The sequence below is a fragment of the Aegilops tauschii genome, chromosome 1 (genome assembly GCF_002575655.3).
Source record: "Aegilops tauschii subsp. strangulata cultivar AL8/78 chromosome 1, Aet v6.0, whole genome shotgun sequence".
In the NCBI taxonomy this organism is placed as follows: Eukaryota; Viridiplantae; Streptophyta; class Magnoliopsida; order Poales; family Poaceae; genus Aegilops; species Aegilops tauschii.
In genome coordinates this window covers 27,181,318-27,199,407 of record NC_053035.3, presented here as the reverse complement: position 1 = coordinate 27,199,407, position 18,090 = coordinate 27,181,318, and the positions used below count along the sequence as shown (strand labels likewise).

The window sequence follows — 18,090 nt, the reverse complement described above, 5'->3', positions numbered from 1 at the left end:
AAATCGATGAACTTCCATTGAAGATGAATTAACTTTTTCCATTTTTGTGAGTTTTTAAACCTTTTTTTAACCAATGAACTTATTTTAAATCCTATTTTTTCAAAAAAAAAACTTGCACATATTTTTTGAACTGTTAACGGTCAACTAGTCAGACCGGTCAATTGGTGAACCTTTTTCCCATATTAGTGAACTTATTTTCATTCAAATAGCAGCGCTAGAATTGTTCTTAAGTAGTGCGCGCTACAACCAATCACTAGTAGGCGAATGGTCCTGTGGTGTGCATTCTCTAGCTGGAGAGTAGCGGCGTGACACACACCTTTTTTTTGGTTTTTTTAGGGATCCCCACACTTCAATTAATTCGAAGCAAAATTCAAAGGGATACAAAAGAGGGTCATCAAGCGGCGACCCTGAGGAAGTGAAACAAATTTGTTTACAAGGTTATGTGCTTCACGGTTTGAAGCTCTCGGCCCTCGAACATAAAATCACAGTTCTCAAAACTGGCTCTTCTTGACAATCGTCATGATATGAGTGCCTCCCAACCCATTTTTTATGGCATCCACAACTGTCTTGCAGTCGCTAGCGATTGTCGCGCTCTAGAGACAAATCGACAGCTAGAGCCAACGCCTAAAGGCATGCACTAGCTTCAAGAGTTGCCAGGGTATTCATTCCAGGAAGAACGATCGCTGAAGATCCAAGATAGTTACCTCGATCATCCCTGCAAACTGCAGCTGCTGCACCCAGGCTACCATCATGAGACAATCCTCCATCAACATAAATTTTAGCATGGCGGCTCGGAGGGGGCTTCCAAGTGTTGGGTGCCCTTGTCGCATGTACTCGTGTTCGATATGCACGCCTATTTGGGTGGTTTTCGCGCTATAGTATTTCTGTCCGCTATGGGCCGGCCCACTAGGTTCTCCTATGAGCGTCAGTTTGCTTCGAGGCGCTTAAGGTGCCGACTAGGACCTTCCCTTCAGACCAGAGACAAAGCACCGGGAATCCCTCATGCGCTGGTGTTCGTATGGGCCGACCCATTTTCCTTTTTTTTCCTTTCGTCTTTTCCTTCTTTTTATTTTTATTTTTATTCTTTCTTTTTCATTTTTCATTTTTCCTATTTACGTTTTCACTTTCTTGTAAATTTTATATTCAATTCATGAATTTTTTTTGTTCATCCAATTCAAGAAATGTTCATCAATTCAAAAATTTGTTCAGCGGATCTACAAAATATTCATCAACTAAAATTATGTCATCAAACTGGAAAAAAATGTTCATCCAATTCTAAATTTGTTCGCAGATTCCAAAAAATGTTCATTAAATAATATTTTTTTGATCATTACTAAAAAATGCTCATAAAAATGTTCACTAAAATTCAAACACATTCACTCTTTTGAAGGAAGGAACATTTTTTCGAATTCAAGAACTGTTTTTGAATTCGTTGAAATTTTTTTGAATCCGCATTTCTGAGGATCAGAACTTTTCTCGAAATCTCGAAATAGTTGAGACTTTCTCTCCGAAAAACAAAAAAAATGGGAGCAGACACGAAGCACACGCAACCGGGCCGGGCCTTGGGCCCTATCCAGGCAGCTACGTTTGTAACCCGTTTCATCTTCCATGTACCTCGAAAGAAAAGAAAAAAAACGTTCCAATTCCCCACACCCCGCAACCGCGAGCAGAAATCCCTAACCTGTCCCGACCCAACACGCCGCCGCCGCCGCGCCGTGTTGATGGCGTCGACGGAGGAGCAGGTCTTCCTTGGATCGAGGAACCTGTCGTATCACGGCGCCCACCACCCCGACGCTTGCGCCGATTGGGATTACCCTGAAGACCCAGGCGATCGGCGGAACGGGGTGGAGGTTGCCGAGCTCCATCACCAGCCGGCGCGCATGAGCACCTGTGCGTATATCGTGCATCTCCACTCTTCCTGTGTTCATGCCTCACTGCAATTTCTCTTACTGATCTTGTTTCCGCCAACTCAATTACTCGTTGATCAAATACTTATTTATCTATTGTCACTGAGCAGCAGATTCAGATCCATGTGAAATCGCCAGGCGTGCCTTGGACCTCATGTTCCCGCGGGAGGAGGACAGCGATGACGGCTGGAGCACCTGGAGCGCACGGGAGGAGGGCACTGATGACGACGATGAACAAGGTAGCCAATTCTCCCTGCAGACGTCTTCCATAAGTAATTAACTATACCTAGATCCTAGATTTACATTGATTGGTTCTGTAGGAGGGGAAGGAGTCGATGACTGTAGCACACAGTAGGGCAGCGATTATGAAGACGACGACGACGACCGCAATTGCCAAGTGATACTAGCCGAGACAAACTGTCCAGGTAGCTGCTGATTCTCTCACCAGATGAAACAAAAATACTCCTATATATTTATCTGCTGAGCTGTTCTACATCAATTCTTCAGGAAAGCTCTACCCCGAGAGCGAAGCAGAGGCCATAGATCTCAGATGGGCAGATAGGTTCTTCCAACGGATTATAGAACACTCAAAGCTGTGCAAGGAGATTATGGCCCTGGGAGATGATGATGAGACTCCTTTCCCCCCATCTCCCATGAAAGTGTTCCCTGAGGCAACAGCTTTGTGCATCCTTGGGCTCAAATCCTGCCACCACCGTGTTTACAGGACCCATGACACTTCTACTAGTAAGCGTCATTTGCCTGCCATTCATTAATCATTACTAGTAATTAATTCATCTGCTGTTGTGCTGTCTATGTACTTTGTCACCAACTTGCTTTTGTTCTCACTAAATAATTGCAGCCCCATCAACTCTTGGATATCGTGAACCAAGTCATATGCTACAATTTTTCTCCATGCGTCTATCAAGCTTTGAAGCCTTGTATCCCATTAGTGTGTATGGAATATTCGCCATTCGGGATTACTTGGACCGGCGACGGAACTATGTCTTTAACCGTCCCAGGGATGATGCTGTAACAATTGAGAAGCAGGTAATTAAGACTTCATTTCCTCCCGAAGATATTATGCTTGTTTTTGTTTCCGAAATGGTTGGCTGCTGAATAATGATGTTCAACACTGATGTTTATGTTAGTTTGGTTCTTTGATTTGTCTCCATCATTGCTTGCATCTATTAAAAGTTGTGTGAGGCCAGGTTAATTTACTTCTCCATCTTCAAAGGATCTGCTCTTTGTGTTGTTAAGCCTTAGATGGACGATCACTTCAACCCATGAGATCTCCAAATTTGATATTGATTGTACTTTTTTTAACACAAACATACAGAACTGGTCATCTTGTTAATATACTTTACATAGACATCTACTCTATTTCTTTGTCGCCTTTTGATTACGCATGTGCTATTAAGACGGTTATAACTCCCAATCAGCTAGATAGTAGAGGGGCATAGGGTAATGATTATGAGATCCCTAGTGATGATGTAGTCTAATATGTGATAATGTTGAGCAACTGACAAGATAAATCAGGGTAAAAAGAACACAATTGCATTAAAGTCGCATGCATGTCTTGCATATGCAAATAAATGTAATAAAGAAAAGGCACCCTCAAGATGGAGTGAGTATCACCCAATAGTTAATTTGAACATGAGCATGTATATCTTTGAATTTGTTGTGTTGATACTTGCTAATGCATGTGGAAGTGGATATTGCTTATTAGTTCTAACAAGCTGTTAAATTGTAGGATTCTTTTGTCGTACCACTTTGTAGCCCTTGTCGAGGAATGTATGTATCGGATAAGGCTTTAGTAGAAGTTGATCTTTGGGTAAAGAAGGAAGGGGATGAATCAGATGACAAGCAACTACTTTCTGCCTACGCTGAGATTGATGTCCATGCTGAAGCTAATGTCATGTTTTATTCACGAATTTCTGGTGATAATTGCAATTTGGACTTAAAATACAAAGTCCTTTCAGAAAGTGTCGAGGCTGTAATACAAGTATATGCAAAGGTGGACCATCCTCACCACGTGAGGTTCACTGCTTTTAGCACCGGATATGATGACTATCCTCATCGTGGAGTTGTGCTGTTTGATGACAAATTATTTGGCCACGAAAAATTATTCCAGCATATTGTCGCAGTGAAAGCAAATGAAGAACTTCAAGTTTTTTTAGAAGTGAACGGTTCAGTGTTCCAGTGGACTTTTCAAGATGAACATGTCGGAGCTGTTATTTCTCCTCATGACTCAATCTTTGAGTATGGCCAGTTCTTCGTGAGGGTGATATTTGCTCCAAAGGATTGTCAGTGAAGCTCAGCTCCAACATTCTGACAGTGTAGCCATTCGCTGAAAGCCTGAAGCTCATGGAAAAGTGTTGTTGCTTTTCTTGGTATTGTATATAAGTAGCAGTTGAATTTGTCTTCTTAAGCCCTCTTAGGCAGACATCAGAAGTATTATATATTTATAGCCTGAAGCTCATGAAAACTAGAGAAAAAAAATCTTGACTTTTATGTGGCCTATCCATTTAGTATAACTGGTGGAAACCCAAACATGTTCCAAGTGCATTTCCTCTGTTATCTTCGTAGTTCCACTATTTTCTTTTTAATTTGGATGCATCCTTATAATTTGTTTGCATGGTAAGTTACTATGTAGATCAAGATACCTTGACAAGTGGGGAAAAAGTAGCCTGTTTGGTTCAAATCAAGTGTTTGTTGCACTGGGCTGATTGAGCTGGTGTATTTGCTGATTGAATCGAAGTCAAATTTATTATCTATTTTTTTCTGAGTTTGCACAAGTTTTCTTGTTTTCATGATAAAACAGAGCTGGAAAAGTTCTGGACCATTTTTTTTACGGAGTGTTCTGGACCATGTTAGAGCAACTCTAGTCTTCCCCTAAAATATAACCCCTCAAAATTTGAGGCATTAGACTTTTTGGCACCTAGCCCTTCCCTAAAACTTAATCCCTTGAAGGTTTCTTTTGCTACTTCTTCGAAACTATGGCACAAACACTATAAACAAATGCATCACATTTCAACACCTTCAACAATTTCAACAACAAACATAAACATAGTTCAGCCAAAAGCCATTGAATCCAGTAATCTCATCAAAAACCACCACATAGCACATATATAGATCATCAAATTCCACAAAATCATGCACTCCCACCACTACGAGCACCCGGATTGGACCTTGATCTTGCAAGATCTCTCCATGTGTGATTTACCAATATTGTCTCGTTGTTTCATCCATTGTGCTTGCATCCATAAAAATGATAACACGCTCCTCGGCCTTACTCTGGTGATTGGGTCCTTGGTCACTCAGTGTCTTCCATCTTGGTCTTGTTCAACTTCTCATTGGCCTCCATTGGAAGTCATTTTCACTGCAAGCATACACTCCTCTGATTGCACCTTTCTATCTTCGGTCACCGCCTCTTCTTTCTACCTCTCCTCTCCATCATCTTGAGTTCCATCCACCTCGACATATTCTCCTTGCGCTCGGTGCCAATACCTCTTCATCTCAATCATTACAACGGGCGCTTCTCTGTAGGGCCCCCACTCCTCCATTCTTCTTCTTTTCTTTTCCTTTGTGTGCTTTTGTCCATCCGACCGAGATGGGAGTTGAAGGTTTTCTATCAAATCGGCGACGACATCAATAGATATGCCCAATCTTGCCCTCCTCTAACATTGTATCATAGTTTCTCCTAGCCCACTTTCATTTTCGCAAGCACCTTATAACAGTGATGCAAAGAGAAGACCTTGTTGCCACATGTTCTGTTCCTTTACTTGTAAAGCTCTTGGATGGTAAGCTCGTATTGGTTTATTAGCACTCCACTCAGCGGTCTAGGTTTAGTTGTTCAACACAACTGGACCACCGATTGCAATTATCCTTGATAACAATCCAACGACGAGCGAGGAACCTCGTGCGTGGTTTGAGGGAATTGACACATGGATTGCATAGTACTGCTATATCCTACTCCAAAAAGTGTCCTTGGTTTGATCAGCTCACTAGTAAAAAAATGGCCATTTGTCCCGGTTCGGGAACCGGGACTAAAGGGCGGTACTAAAGGCCCCCCTATTAGTCCCGGTTCTTATACCAACCGGAACAGATGGGGCTCCACGTGGCCGCTGTCTGGAGCTCTACCTTTAGTCCCGGTTGGTGTTACCAACCGGGACTAAAGGGATTTTTCTGAAATTTCTTTTGACTTTTTTTTGGAAAAAAAATTTGAATTTTTTTCTCGATTTTCAAATTTCTGAACTATTGACAATTTAATCTCTAATCATCCCTCATCACTGCTCAATTTAATCTCTAATCTCTAATCACCCCTCATCATTCCAAATCGTCTAACTTCCTGACCAATCACCCATCCTCTCACTACCCCAGCCTGAGCACGCTTAACTTTCGAGTTCTATTCACCCTCGTTTCCAAGTCTGCACTTGTTGTTTACCTAACAATAGTAAAATGTCAATCCCATTAACCCTTAGGAGTTGAATTTGAGCATGAACACCACGTTACACTGTTTGCGTTTGAAACTATTATTCTTAAAACCAATAATTATTTAGTAACATTAATATTTCTTGAATAAGTAGTTTGACCATAGTTTGACCACAGTTTGACCACATTTTGACCAGATTTGATGAAAATTCAAAAAAATTGAAATAATTATATAGTAACACTAGTATTCTTGAATAATTATTTAGTAACACTAATATTTCTTGAATAAGTAGTTTGACCACAGTTTGACCAGATTTGATGAAAATTCAAAAAAACTGAAATAATTATTTAGTAACACTAATATTCTTGAATAATTATTTAGTAACACTAATATTTCTTGAACGAGTAGTTTGACCAGATTTGATGAAAATTCAAAAAAACTGAAATAATTATTTAGTAACACTAATACTCTTGAATAATATTTAGTAACACTGATATTTCTTGAATAAGTAGTCTGACCATAGTTTGACCACGGTTTGACCACGGTTTGACCAGATTTGACTAAAATTCAAAAAAAACTGAAATAATTATTTAGTAACACTAATATTTCTTGAATAATTATTTAGTAACACTAATATTTCTTGAATAAGTAGTTTGACCACAGTTTGACCAGATTTGATGAAAATTCAAAAAAACTGAAATAATTATTTGACCACAGTTTGACCAAAATTCAAAAAAACTGAAATTTGAGCATATCTTTTTTTCCTTTTGGAATTTGAGGATTCTAAAAATTTGCAAACAGGCCTATGGCGGTCAAAATCGGATGCGGATTTTCGTGCTGAACATTTTGATATATTATACGTTTTTTCCGACATTGTATGCAAAAGTTATAGCCGTTTTACTTTTTCATAACACTTTTTTGCAAAACATGTCCAAATTTAAGGTTTTTAATTCTCCTAACTAGTAGATGTTATTTTTAAAGATTTTATCATTTTATTTTGCTTTTTTTAAAACTGAAATGGCGATACGGGGTGGGGGGGTAGAGTTTGAGACACGAACCCCTTTAGTCCCGGTTTGAGATACGAACCGGGACTAAAGGGTGCGATGCCCTTTAGTCCCGGTTTGTGTCTCAAACCGGGACTACAGGTCTCATTTGAACCGGGACTAATGCGTGCAGTCGCTCGAACCGGGACTAATGCTCACATTAGTCCCGGTTCGTAATGCAACCGGGACTAATGGGTATATTGAGCTGTGACCAAAGCCCTGTTTTCTACTAGTGGCTCCTCCAAGGTATCAAGAGAAATGTTCATCCAAGCATCGCATAATCCAACATCCTCCTCGGCCGTGTAGTTACCAACCTTGATTGCCCCTTCTTCATTGTTTGTCTGTTGAGCTCCTCGACTTCGAGACTCCCTCTCTCTGCTTGGATTTCATCCACCATAGGCATGGCACCGGTGACAGTGGCGGGCGTGGTGGTCTTCTTCATGACGGTGCATCGGGCTTGACCTCAAATTTCCCCTATCGCCGCTTCTTGCCTCTGCTTGCGCGCTTTCTTCAGGGGAAGGGGTTGCCGGAGGTGGGGTGGGCATCGAGGATTCCATTCTGCGACAAGAGGAGAGAGCGCGCGAGAATGACAAAGAGTCGGGCGGGAGGAAAAAGAAAGTACTGAGAGTAGGGTTCTGAGAGCAAATTTAGACTAGTGGGGTTGGTTTGTTTGGGGGAGGGCCATATTTTTTTAGGGGTCAAGTTGTTAGAGGAAAGGCTAGCTAAGGGTTAATCTCCTAGCATTCGCAAAAAAAGTTTAATCTCCTAAACAATTTTTTAGGGGTAAGGGATTTTAGGGGAAGGGAGTTGCTCTGGGGATGCTAGGGTTGCTCTTATGAGTATCGTAGCACCACTTGAGGGCGAAAACAACAGGCTTTCGGGCCGCTAGGGAGGGGCGGTGGGAGTGTGTGAGCCTGTGGAATCCCTATGTTTGACTCTAGGATGATGGGTATAAAATGTTGATGTACCATTTGGGATGAGAAGAAGAGGGCATGTTCTGGCCCCACTTCTTCCCTAAATTTTGGTTTGAATTGGATTTCAATTTTGTAGGGATTTGAAATGTTGTAGGATTGTGTGCAGTTGAAACACACTACCTAGTTTGAATTATGATTGCGTAAACACGGAATTTGGATTACATTTATATATGTAGAGAAGGGTGAGCATTTGAGGGAAACTAATATAACGAGAAAAGATTGCCCGATAGCGTTCATAACCCGATATTGAAAAATGGCTACTGAAAACGAAAATACCCTTCCGAGCTCGAGCTCAAATGAGCTTGGATGAACAGGAAAAATAAAAAAAAAATTGATTTTTTTGTGGTTAACTTTGATAATAAGTGTTTGCAAGCTTTCCTCATCTAGACCACATCCGTGGAAGCATTTTCGGAGCATCGATTTTCTTTTTGTCATGCCTTCCACGAATGTGAGCTCATGACGGAAGCTTGCGAGCACTTAGAACATTTTTCAAAGTTTATGAAAGAAAAGTCAGAATTTTTTGAACTTTTTTTTTATATTTTTCTTTCGATTTTACTATTAATCCGAGCTCAAGCTCAGATACTGAAAAGCTGTTTTATGTGAAAGAGAGAGAGAGAGTACGTGACTCTGTGGGACCGAACGGCAGAGAGAGAGATTCCGATGCCAACCCGTCTGTGGACCCACACACGGACAGGGGTGCGAGCCCGACGGCATCGGTCGAGCCGAGCAGGCGACGCTCCCTCCGCTTGGTCACCGCGCCGGCGACTCCTCACGACCACCTCGCCACGGTCTGTCTCGCGCGGCCATCCTGCATTTCGGATCATCAAGTACATACTCGTGGCGGACGTTCCTGGAGGCGATATGGCCGTTGCAAGAGGCCCCAAGAGACCACACGGGCCAGGGAGTGGGGACGAGGACAAGGGGAGGAGATGCGGCAGAGGGACGGCAGATGGGAGGGGGGAGAAGAACCGGGGTTCCCATTCCCAAGCCGGCGCAGCCGTGGCCTCCAACAACCTCGAGAACAAGGTCACTTTCGAGAGGCCGCCGCCAGTTACCGGAGCAGCAGCAATAGTATGTATACACACCCCCCCGTCGTCATCATCATTGCATACATTGTGGATTCCCAAGCTTAGCAACCAAACTTCCAATGCATTGCTTCTTAGCTTCATGCACCTGACCTCTCTTCAGTTAATACTAGTAGGGTCTTACTAGTATGTAAAACTTTGTAGCCTATTTGTGGCATGTATTTAGGAATCTTAAATAAATCACAACGAAATATATTTGAACCGAGTCCATATATGAAGTGTCAATAAGATACACCATCAAAGTATGTACAATTATAGTCAGAGGTGCATAGAGTAAGTACTGATGGTATTCCATTTTGGCCCGATCCAACATTTCCCATATATTCTCTACCAAATCAATTTATAGCACTTGGGCGAATACCCTGCCCAAAATCAAGAATATTAGCCGCCTCTTCTTTTCATCCTGGACTACCATATTGTGAGGAATAATGCAAGCCATCATGACATTCTTGATATCACCCCGATCGTACAAACGTTGCAGGACAACACAGAATAGAGAACAGACCCTGCAAACACCGCAAGGAGTCTAGCATATCCTCCTCAGCTAGTAATTCATCAGCCGTGTATAAGTCGTCTGGATGTCTATTGTTTTTTGTCCATGTGTATACATTGGCTGCCAGCGGATGGGTATACATTGGCCTGCAACACGTACCAAACAAGATAACAATTCTACACATCATCATAAGATCGAACCAAAAAAATATATTTTGTGTAAGTTATTGAGCTTGAAAAGTCTTGTAGTATCTATTTATGAGGTGATAATTTTTACTGAGTGGAAGATTCATGCAGCTTATTCTGTGACTCAGTTTCATGTACAATGGGTTTGATGCCATGAAAGGATATCCAATGTCCAAAATTATGCTAAAAAAGTTGGCTTAGAAATCACACTGATGTACACACCGTTTCTACTATAGTGTCAGTTTTGAATTATGATTTACAATCAGCATGAAAAGATATCAGCACGATTCTTGTATTGTGGAGCCTGCTATATATTTTTGTACAATTAGTGTGGGTGTGTGTCTTGGTACATCTGTAAAGTATGCAGAGTTAAAAGAAACATTGATTTCACGGCTAGACTGTTGTGCATGACGTCAACTCCCTGCATCAAGGATGAAAGGCAAATGCCTGTTTCTATTCTCGCTAGTCGTATATTGCATCAACAGATGACATAATATTTATATCAGTCTCCATTGTCTGTAGTTCAGACTTGTCAGTTACCTATGATTCAGATCACATACTATTCAGATTAGAGTGTCCATAACTTATGGTTCAGTCTATCAATTATGTATGGTTCAGTCTATCAATTGGCAAGAAGCAGAGGAAAATCCCATCTAAGCATGGACGGGAGAGAACAAGCACGGGGTGAAATTGGATACAGAACCAAGACATGTTTTGAAACAAACTAGCAGATCTGCTTTTGTGAAAAGAACGCATTACCTTTGAGCACTCTGTGACTGGCCGAGGAGCCATCGGGGGCGGTGAACTGAACTTGTGGCGCCAGTGGTGTCCATAATACCTTCTCCTGCTGGCGGTCCGTGCAGACCCTCAAGCCTGCAACTAATGCTAATAGAATATGGCCATGGGCTAGTTATTTGTTATGGTTAGCTACTTGGCTTGTTTATGAGAGTGATCAACTTATTAGTGATGAGACGGTTCTCCGACAGTAATATTTGCATATGATTATCTATGTCTGCACATTTTAATTATTACTTATTCATTTCCCTGATTGGGTTCAATTTGTTGTCAAGAGAATTATTCTGTGCTGAACCTAGACGACGCTACCACCGCACATCGTACCTGGCGTATGACAGTCTTCAGGTATCGTCTCTGGTGTTTCAATACCACGGACGAGCGGTTCTATTTCGGCCATGAAGAGCGGCAGAGCTGCAAGCTGCCGAAATCAGGGAATTTTCTGGTGTACGTCCATTTCCATGGGAACTGGATGTGCCTGGTTATTGACTGCCCAACAGGATATATATATAACAAGGAGCTTACCCAAGGACAAGAGAATCCAAGAGAACAAAACAGAAATTTCTGAAGGCATGTCCAAGGAACGCAAGAAGGAGATTATAAGTCAATTGCCGATGTACATTGAAGATGCTGAAATGCTACCTTGGAAAGGATCTTATCTCTATGCTGCCCAATGTCTTCTTGGCATCATGGGTTTAAAAAACTCTTTCAACACTATGTATAAACATCTCGAAGGCACACAAAAGTTTACGGAAGCTGAAATTCGAATAGCCGGAGAGCATTTCATTGTCCATATTCCCGAAGCCGGAAGATCAGATGTGCTCTTTCACAAGATAGACACTACTTTCATTGGTGGTGTCAACAGGATGGGTAGACCACTTCTTGGTGATGCCCAAAACTGGGCCGGTCGTACAGTGGAAGCATTTGACATAATGGTGGATATAAGTCCCAGCAAATGGACTTTGAAAGCTGTGGAAAAACGTGGGAAGTCAAAGGAGGATGAGCCAAAAGGTGTTGAAAAAAATTTTGGGCCAGAAGTTGAAGATCAATTACTGATTATTGAGGATCTGAGGTTGTACTACAGGAAGAATCCAAAGTCCCACAGATTTTGTTTGAAGGATTTACCGGTTGATCTTGGTCCTCAAGGCCCCGGCAGCAATAAACTTAACAGCCTTCTAAAACCTGATCCCCAAGATTTTACCCATGTCCTGATCAAACCTTTTTTGAAGTTCCAGAGAGCGGCCAATGAAAATACAACATCAGAGAACGACAAAGGCAATGAAAACATGGCTGAAGAAAGTACAGAATATTTCTTTGAGAATTACAATGCCAAGTCAGATTTGACCAAAGAGGTCAAGAAACTGAGTGATAGCCTGGATCCCCAACGACTCACATATGCCTGCAATGTCTCAGGTGATGTCCTGTTACCAAAGCATGAAAAGGCTGAAGTACATGTAAACAAGGGTTCCCCACCGCCTATTAGCTTTGATATTGCTATGGAGAATTCTGTTACTCAGGTGAATTTGAGGACCAACATTAAACACAATGCTCAGCCAACTTGTTCCCAGGTCATTATAACAGAGGTTGATGATGATAATGCTCTGACAGACTCTACTGTTACTCTGAGCCCAGTTTCAACTGAACTGAACTCTGCTGTTCCTACCCCTGATCAAGAGCAGTCTGAACCTCCAGCTTTGGCGCCCAATCCTATCTCAAATGTTCTGGGCCAGGATTCCGGTAGTAGCTCGGACATGGCCATCACTAGCTCTGGAATTGGGCTGGGTCAAATTGCCTTGCTTCATACAGCTGGAACGGTCGGGCTGTGTGGGCGGCGCCAGAAAGCCCAGGCCCCCATAACCACCAATCCCTCCAAGAAATACAATGGCTTCAAAGCTACACATATCTCTGACACCCGTGCCACACAGTCTAAATTGAAGCCACAGTTGGTACCCTCTGCAGTACAGGACAGCTCGGCCGCCTCGATGGAACTTGGCTCTGCTCAGGTTGCAATACCACCTCCTACCCCGACCCCTGTGATGCAGAACAATGGTGTCCCACGCTGTGCTGTTCCACCGGAAGAATTATCTGAAGAAGCTTTCCTAGCTGAGCCCAGCGTGGACGTCCCCCCAGCAAGCAACGATGAGGGCTCATCCTCCTCCCGCTTTTAATTCTGCTTTATCATAATGCCTCTTTTGCGTAGTTGGAATTAATGTCCTTTGCTGGAACATTCGTGGCTTAAATTCGGATGATAAACGACTTGCTTTATCCAATGCTATCACTATTAGTGGGTGCGCGACGAAAAAAACTTATGTCGATCTTGAGTTTATTAAATCTTACTGCCCTAAACGTTTTGATAAGTTCACGTTTGTTCCTTCTCATGATGCTTCGGGTGGAATTCTTACTAAATGGAATAGCTTGGTTTTCTCGGAGAAGTACCATACTCTGCTGATTTTGCACAGGAGGCCATCCACTTTACAAGCACACAATCAATCTGCCCAGACTTGGACACTGCTGAACATATATGGCCCCTGCACCTGTGATGACCATATAGCCTACACCAATTGGCCATATGACCTTAGCATACCCAATGATGAAGATTGGCTCTTACTTGGTGACTTCAATTATATCCAAGCCCCCGACAATTGTAACAAATCTGGTGGCAATGCAAATGAAATGTTCACCTTGAATGACATCATCCGCAAACAAAATCTAATTGAAATCCCAATCAAAGGGTGGGCCTACACATGGGGCAATATGCAGCAAGACCCATTACTCGAGCAATTGGACTGGTTTCTTGTTGCTCCATTGGACAAATGTTTACCCCAAAACCATGGTCAAACCCTTGGGAAAACCAGTTTTCAACCACATTCCTTGCGTGGCGAATATAGAAACCACCATCCCATGCAGTAAGATTTTCAGATTTGAATCATTTTGGGTTCTTCACCCAGGGTTTATGGATGTGGTGCAAACTGCTTGGTCAGAACCGTTCCACACAACTAATGCCGCTACAGCCCTGAGCCGTAAATTCAAGACCCTTAGACATGAATACGGAGCAAACACATCTCTAAATTGTTTGTTGCCATTGAGAACTCCAACAAGGTGCTTGCTGATTTGGATGAGCTTGAGAGCAAAAGGGCACCGTCAAGACCAGAGACTAATTTCCGTAACATCTATTAAGGCTCTTGGCATACCGAAAACAATACTGACAAAAGCGCTGCACGATCCGATTGGTCAAGTTCGGCGAAGAGAACGCAAAGTTCTTCCAAGCAGTGGCCACTGAAAGGTATAGAAAAAATAATATTGCAAGTCTGTCCATGCCTGGTGGCATTTCAGTCGATGATCACAACGGCGAAGAAGCGTTGCTTTCCAAACTTACAAGGAACGTCTGGGTACATCATCCCCCCTGAAATGAAATTTGACTTACACTCTCATAAAAAAAGTGGCTGATCTTGATCAACTGACGGTGCCCTTCACCCAATCTGACATTGACGATGTTGTTAAAGAAATGCCAGCGGACCGAGCACCTGGCCCTGATGGTTTTAGTGGCACTTTTCTTGAGGCATGTTGACCCATAATTAAACAAGAATTCTACATGCTTTGCTCACGATTTCACGCAGGCACCCTTGACATACAAAGCATCAATGATGGCCTGCTCACGCTAATCCCAAAAACTGCCTCGCCGGAGACTGTCAATGATTACCGGCCGATCACACTTCTCAACTGCTGCCTAAAGGTGATTACCAAGCTTCTTGCAAATCGCCTTCAAAAGACTCATCCTGCAAATTGTACACAAAAACCAATATGGCTTCTTGAAGGGGAGCTCAACACAAGATTGCCTTGCATGGGTGTTCCAATACATTCATCGATGCCAGGCGTTGAAGCAACCAATAGTACTCCTAAAAGGCTAAAACTCGATTTTGCCAAGGCACTCGATACCATTGAGCATGGACCAATGATGCAAATTATGAAACACATGGATGAAATGGATCAAATGCATATTTTCATCTGGGACCGCCAATTCCACTGTCGGTGTGGTGTCAGACAAGGCGACCCATTGTCACCTCTAATCTTCATTCTTGCCGTAGACCTCCTTCAAGCCGCGATTAATGATGCCTTTTGAGCCTGACAGATTCATCTACCCTTCCCTGCAAATGGGCAATACAACTATCCGGTTATCCAGTACGCAGACGACACTATATTGGCTATGCCTGCGTGCACAAGACAAGTTGCACTGATCAAACAAATCCTATCGGACTATGCATGTTCCATTGGGCTCAAAATTAACTTCGACAAGTCCACCTTATCACTATCAACATGGATGAACACCTCACGACGACAATTGCTGGTATCTTTGGGTGTGTTGTTGGCTCCATGCCATTCACATACTTGGGGCTCCCGATGGGTACTATACGCCCAACCATACTAGATCTCATGCCATTGGTCTGCTCCGCTGAACGCCGCCTCACGTCCACAATGTCCATGATGGCATATGGAGGGAAACTCGCGCTTCTCAAGCCCACCATAACTTCCCTGCTGGTTTATGCCATGTGCACGATAAAATTCTTGCCGAAGTTCATTGAACTCTTGGACAAGATTAGAAGAAGATGTCTCTGGATAAAAAAAAATGATCAAGGTGAGAATTGCAATTCTTTAGCCGCATGGGGTATGGTGTGCAAGCCTGAGAAGCATGGTGGGCCCGGGGTGATCAACCTCAATGTACAGAACGAAGCGCTGCTCCTAAAATTTATCCACAAATTTTATAATAAGAAAGATATCCCTTGGGTGCAGCTGACATGGGACACCTACTATTCGAATTGTATACCCCATGCTTCTGATCCGATCGGATCGTTTTGGTGGAAAGATATTCTGAAGCTGGCACCTATCTACAGAGGCATCTCGAGTCAATGTGGTATGTGGCACAATAACACTTTTCTGGAAAGACTTATGGCGTGACGAGATAGTTCAAAACTCCCACCCCCGAGCCTACTCTTTCTCTCTGGACGAAGACATCTCGGTGAGGGATTTCTTGGGGACCACGACACTGGATGAGGCGTTCCACCTCTCGCTCTCCCCGCAAGCTCATGAAGAATTAAAAGAACTGCAGACACTGACAACCATACACAACCAATGACTGCAGTTTCTGACGTGTGGCACTATATCTGGGGAAGGCTGACTTCAAATCCACTGATTTTTGTCGGTTCTTCTTCAAGGATGTACAAGCTCACGCACCGTTTGTCTGGCTCTGGAAATCCAAATGTTTAATGAAAATGAAGGTCTTCGGCTGGCTCGTCCTAAATGATTGACTCAACACTCGGAACATGTTAAAAAGAAGACACTAGGATTATCATGAGTCCCTCCTATGCGGGCTCCTCATCGAAGAGACGGTGGACCACATGATTTTCACTTGCTCTTTCAGTAGCCAATGCTGGGCAAAGTTCAACATCAGTGGCCGTCGGTACCCTGCTTCCTTCAACTGCTATCACAAGTTAAAATATCTTGGAGCAATGATCTATTCTGTGAAACATTCCTGGTAGCAGCCTGGAGCATTTGTTTTTCCTCTAATACGCAAAAGGCTTGCGTGTCATTGCGTTGATAGGAGAAGAAAAATTCACAAAGTTGGTTCGACCACGAACGGAATCACATGGCGTCGGTTACACGACGGCTGGCGACAAGCAATGTCGCCCTATCAGTCAAGACTACGTCTCGGGCAAGATGGTTTCCAGCCCGGTTGCACCAGCGGCAGCCCAGTTCTTGGCCTCCTCACGAATGTTGTTGGTAAGCCGCGTGATCGATGGCTGCTTAGCATGGAAAATACAAGCATTCCGTGCGTTCTAGAGGAGCCAAGTCGTGACCATTATTATGGATGAGATGCCCTGCCGCTGGTTATTTGGTGACGCACCATGAGAATCCGCCCACTACTCAATGAAGTTGTCATCAGCAACAGGTGAAGAAATCGCCGTCCGGCACCAAGATAGGACTTCATGCCAGATTTGTCGCGAGAATGGGCATTCCACGAGCAGATGTTGCATGGTTTCGGGAACTTGGTCGCATAGCACGCAGTTGGGGCCCGACCCAACCTCTCCCGCTAGGGTTCCCCCGTCGCCGGAGGCGCCCTAGCCCCCTCCCGTCGCCGCCGGCCGTCGGCGCATGCGCCCCAGCCCGCCCCGCTCCCCTCTCCCCTCCTCCCCGTCCCGCCCCCGCGCTGTCTCCCCGGGAGGCGGCCTGGCGTGGCGCGCGCCCCTTTCCCCCTCGTCCTTCACCATCCTTCCTTCCCTCCCGCCGCCGCCGGCGGTCTCCCCCGGATCTGGCCAGGTGGTGTCGGCGGCGGTGGGTCTTCCAGTACCCGCGCGTGCTCCTCCTGCCCAGGGCGGGGGGCGGCGGCGGCGATGTTCGGCCGGTAGCGGTCCGGCGTCCTGGTGGTGGCGTCCGGCGGCGCACGCAGTGGCGGTGCTTCCACTTGGCGGCGGGGCGGTCTGGTGGTGCTGGGTGGCCGGTGTCGCGACCCCGGCCCAGATCTGGGCCCGTAGGGCCCCATCTGGCTCCTAGCAGGCCGGCTCCGGCATGGCCTCGACGCTCTCTGTGCGGGGAGGCTGGGGAGCGACTTGGACAAGGGCGGTGACGCTGACGGCGTGCCGGTTGCAGCGTGAAGGCGGAAACTTTACGGGCTTCTGAGAACCCGGCCGGGCCTGTGGGCCATGGGCCTGTCTTGCTATTGCGTCCGGTCAACTACCGTCGTTGACGGTGGAGGTGGGGCCCTCCCGCATGCCGACGGTGCTGCTGCTCTAGTCCTGGCTCCTCTTCTTCATTGTGCAGGCCATGCTTCGTGGTGCCGTGGTGAGACAGCGTGGGAAGCTTCATGACTGGGTTGGCGCAGGGTGGTGGTTGGTTTGGTGGCGAGCTCCGGAGTGCCTGAGGTGAAGGTTTGGATCGGGAGAAATCCTTTTGGGCTTGGCCGACACGGACGCGGTGGCACCTGAGGGTGCCGCCGGACCTTCCTGGAGGGCGTCAGGGCTACCCTTCCTCTCTCCTTGCCGCGTACCGGGGGAACCCTTGGCAGCAGCGTCGTCATCGTCGCGTTCCTTCTTGGAGGTGTTGATTGGTACCGGCGTTTCGGAGTCTCGAAGCTTGGTGGGCGATCTCCGGTGGATGCAGCAGTCGCGAGTCTTCTTCGTTTTTTGT

General features: G+C 44.7%; 1 protein-coding gene across 2 annotated transcripts; it reads left to right on the top strand.

Annotated features, from left to right (window-relative positions):
- Nucleotides 1–1,617: 1,617 nt before the first annotated feature.
- LOC109759774 (uncharacterized) lies at nt 1,618–4,455 on the top strand. 2 transcript variants are annotated; one of them, XM_020318617.4, is made up of 6 exons: nt 1,618–1,890; nt 2,021–2,146; nt 2,228–2,332; nt 2,415–2,651; nt 2,767–2,954; nt 3,658–4,455. In XM_020318617.4, exons 4-6 carry the CDS (start codon nt 2,516–2,518, stop codon nt 4,216–4,218), a joined length of 885 nt encoding a protein of 294 aa, XP_020174206.1. In that variant the 5' UTR covers nt 1,618–1,890; nt 2,021–2,146; nt 2,228–2,332; nt 2,415–2,515; the 3' UTR covers nt 4,219–4,455. The 2 variants fall into 2 exon arrangements, with proteins under 2 accessions (XP_020174206.1, XP_020174205.1); XM_020318616.4 differs by having other exon boundaries at nt 1,640–1,890; nt 2,018–2,146.
- The last annotated feature ends 13,635 nt before the right edge of the window (nt 4,456–18,090 follow it).

Excerpts from the sequence above, each read along its gene's own strand:
- LOC109759774 (XM_020318617.4), top strand. The coding sequence starts at position 2,516 with ATGGCCCTGGGAGATGATGATGAGACTCCTTTCCCCCCATCTCCCATG. Across the intron at positions 2,652-2,766 it reads GACCCATGACACTTCTACTA|CCCCATCAACTCTTGGATAT; the intron begins GTAAGCGTCATT and ends AAATAATTGCAG. Across the intron at positions 2,955-3,657 it reads CTGTAACAATTGAGAAGCAG|GATTCTTTTGTCGTACCACT; the intron begins GTAATTAAGACT and ends GTTAAATTGTAG.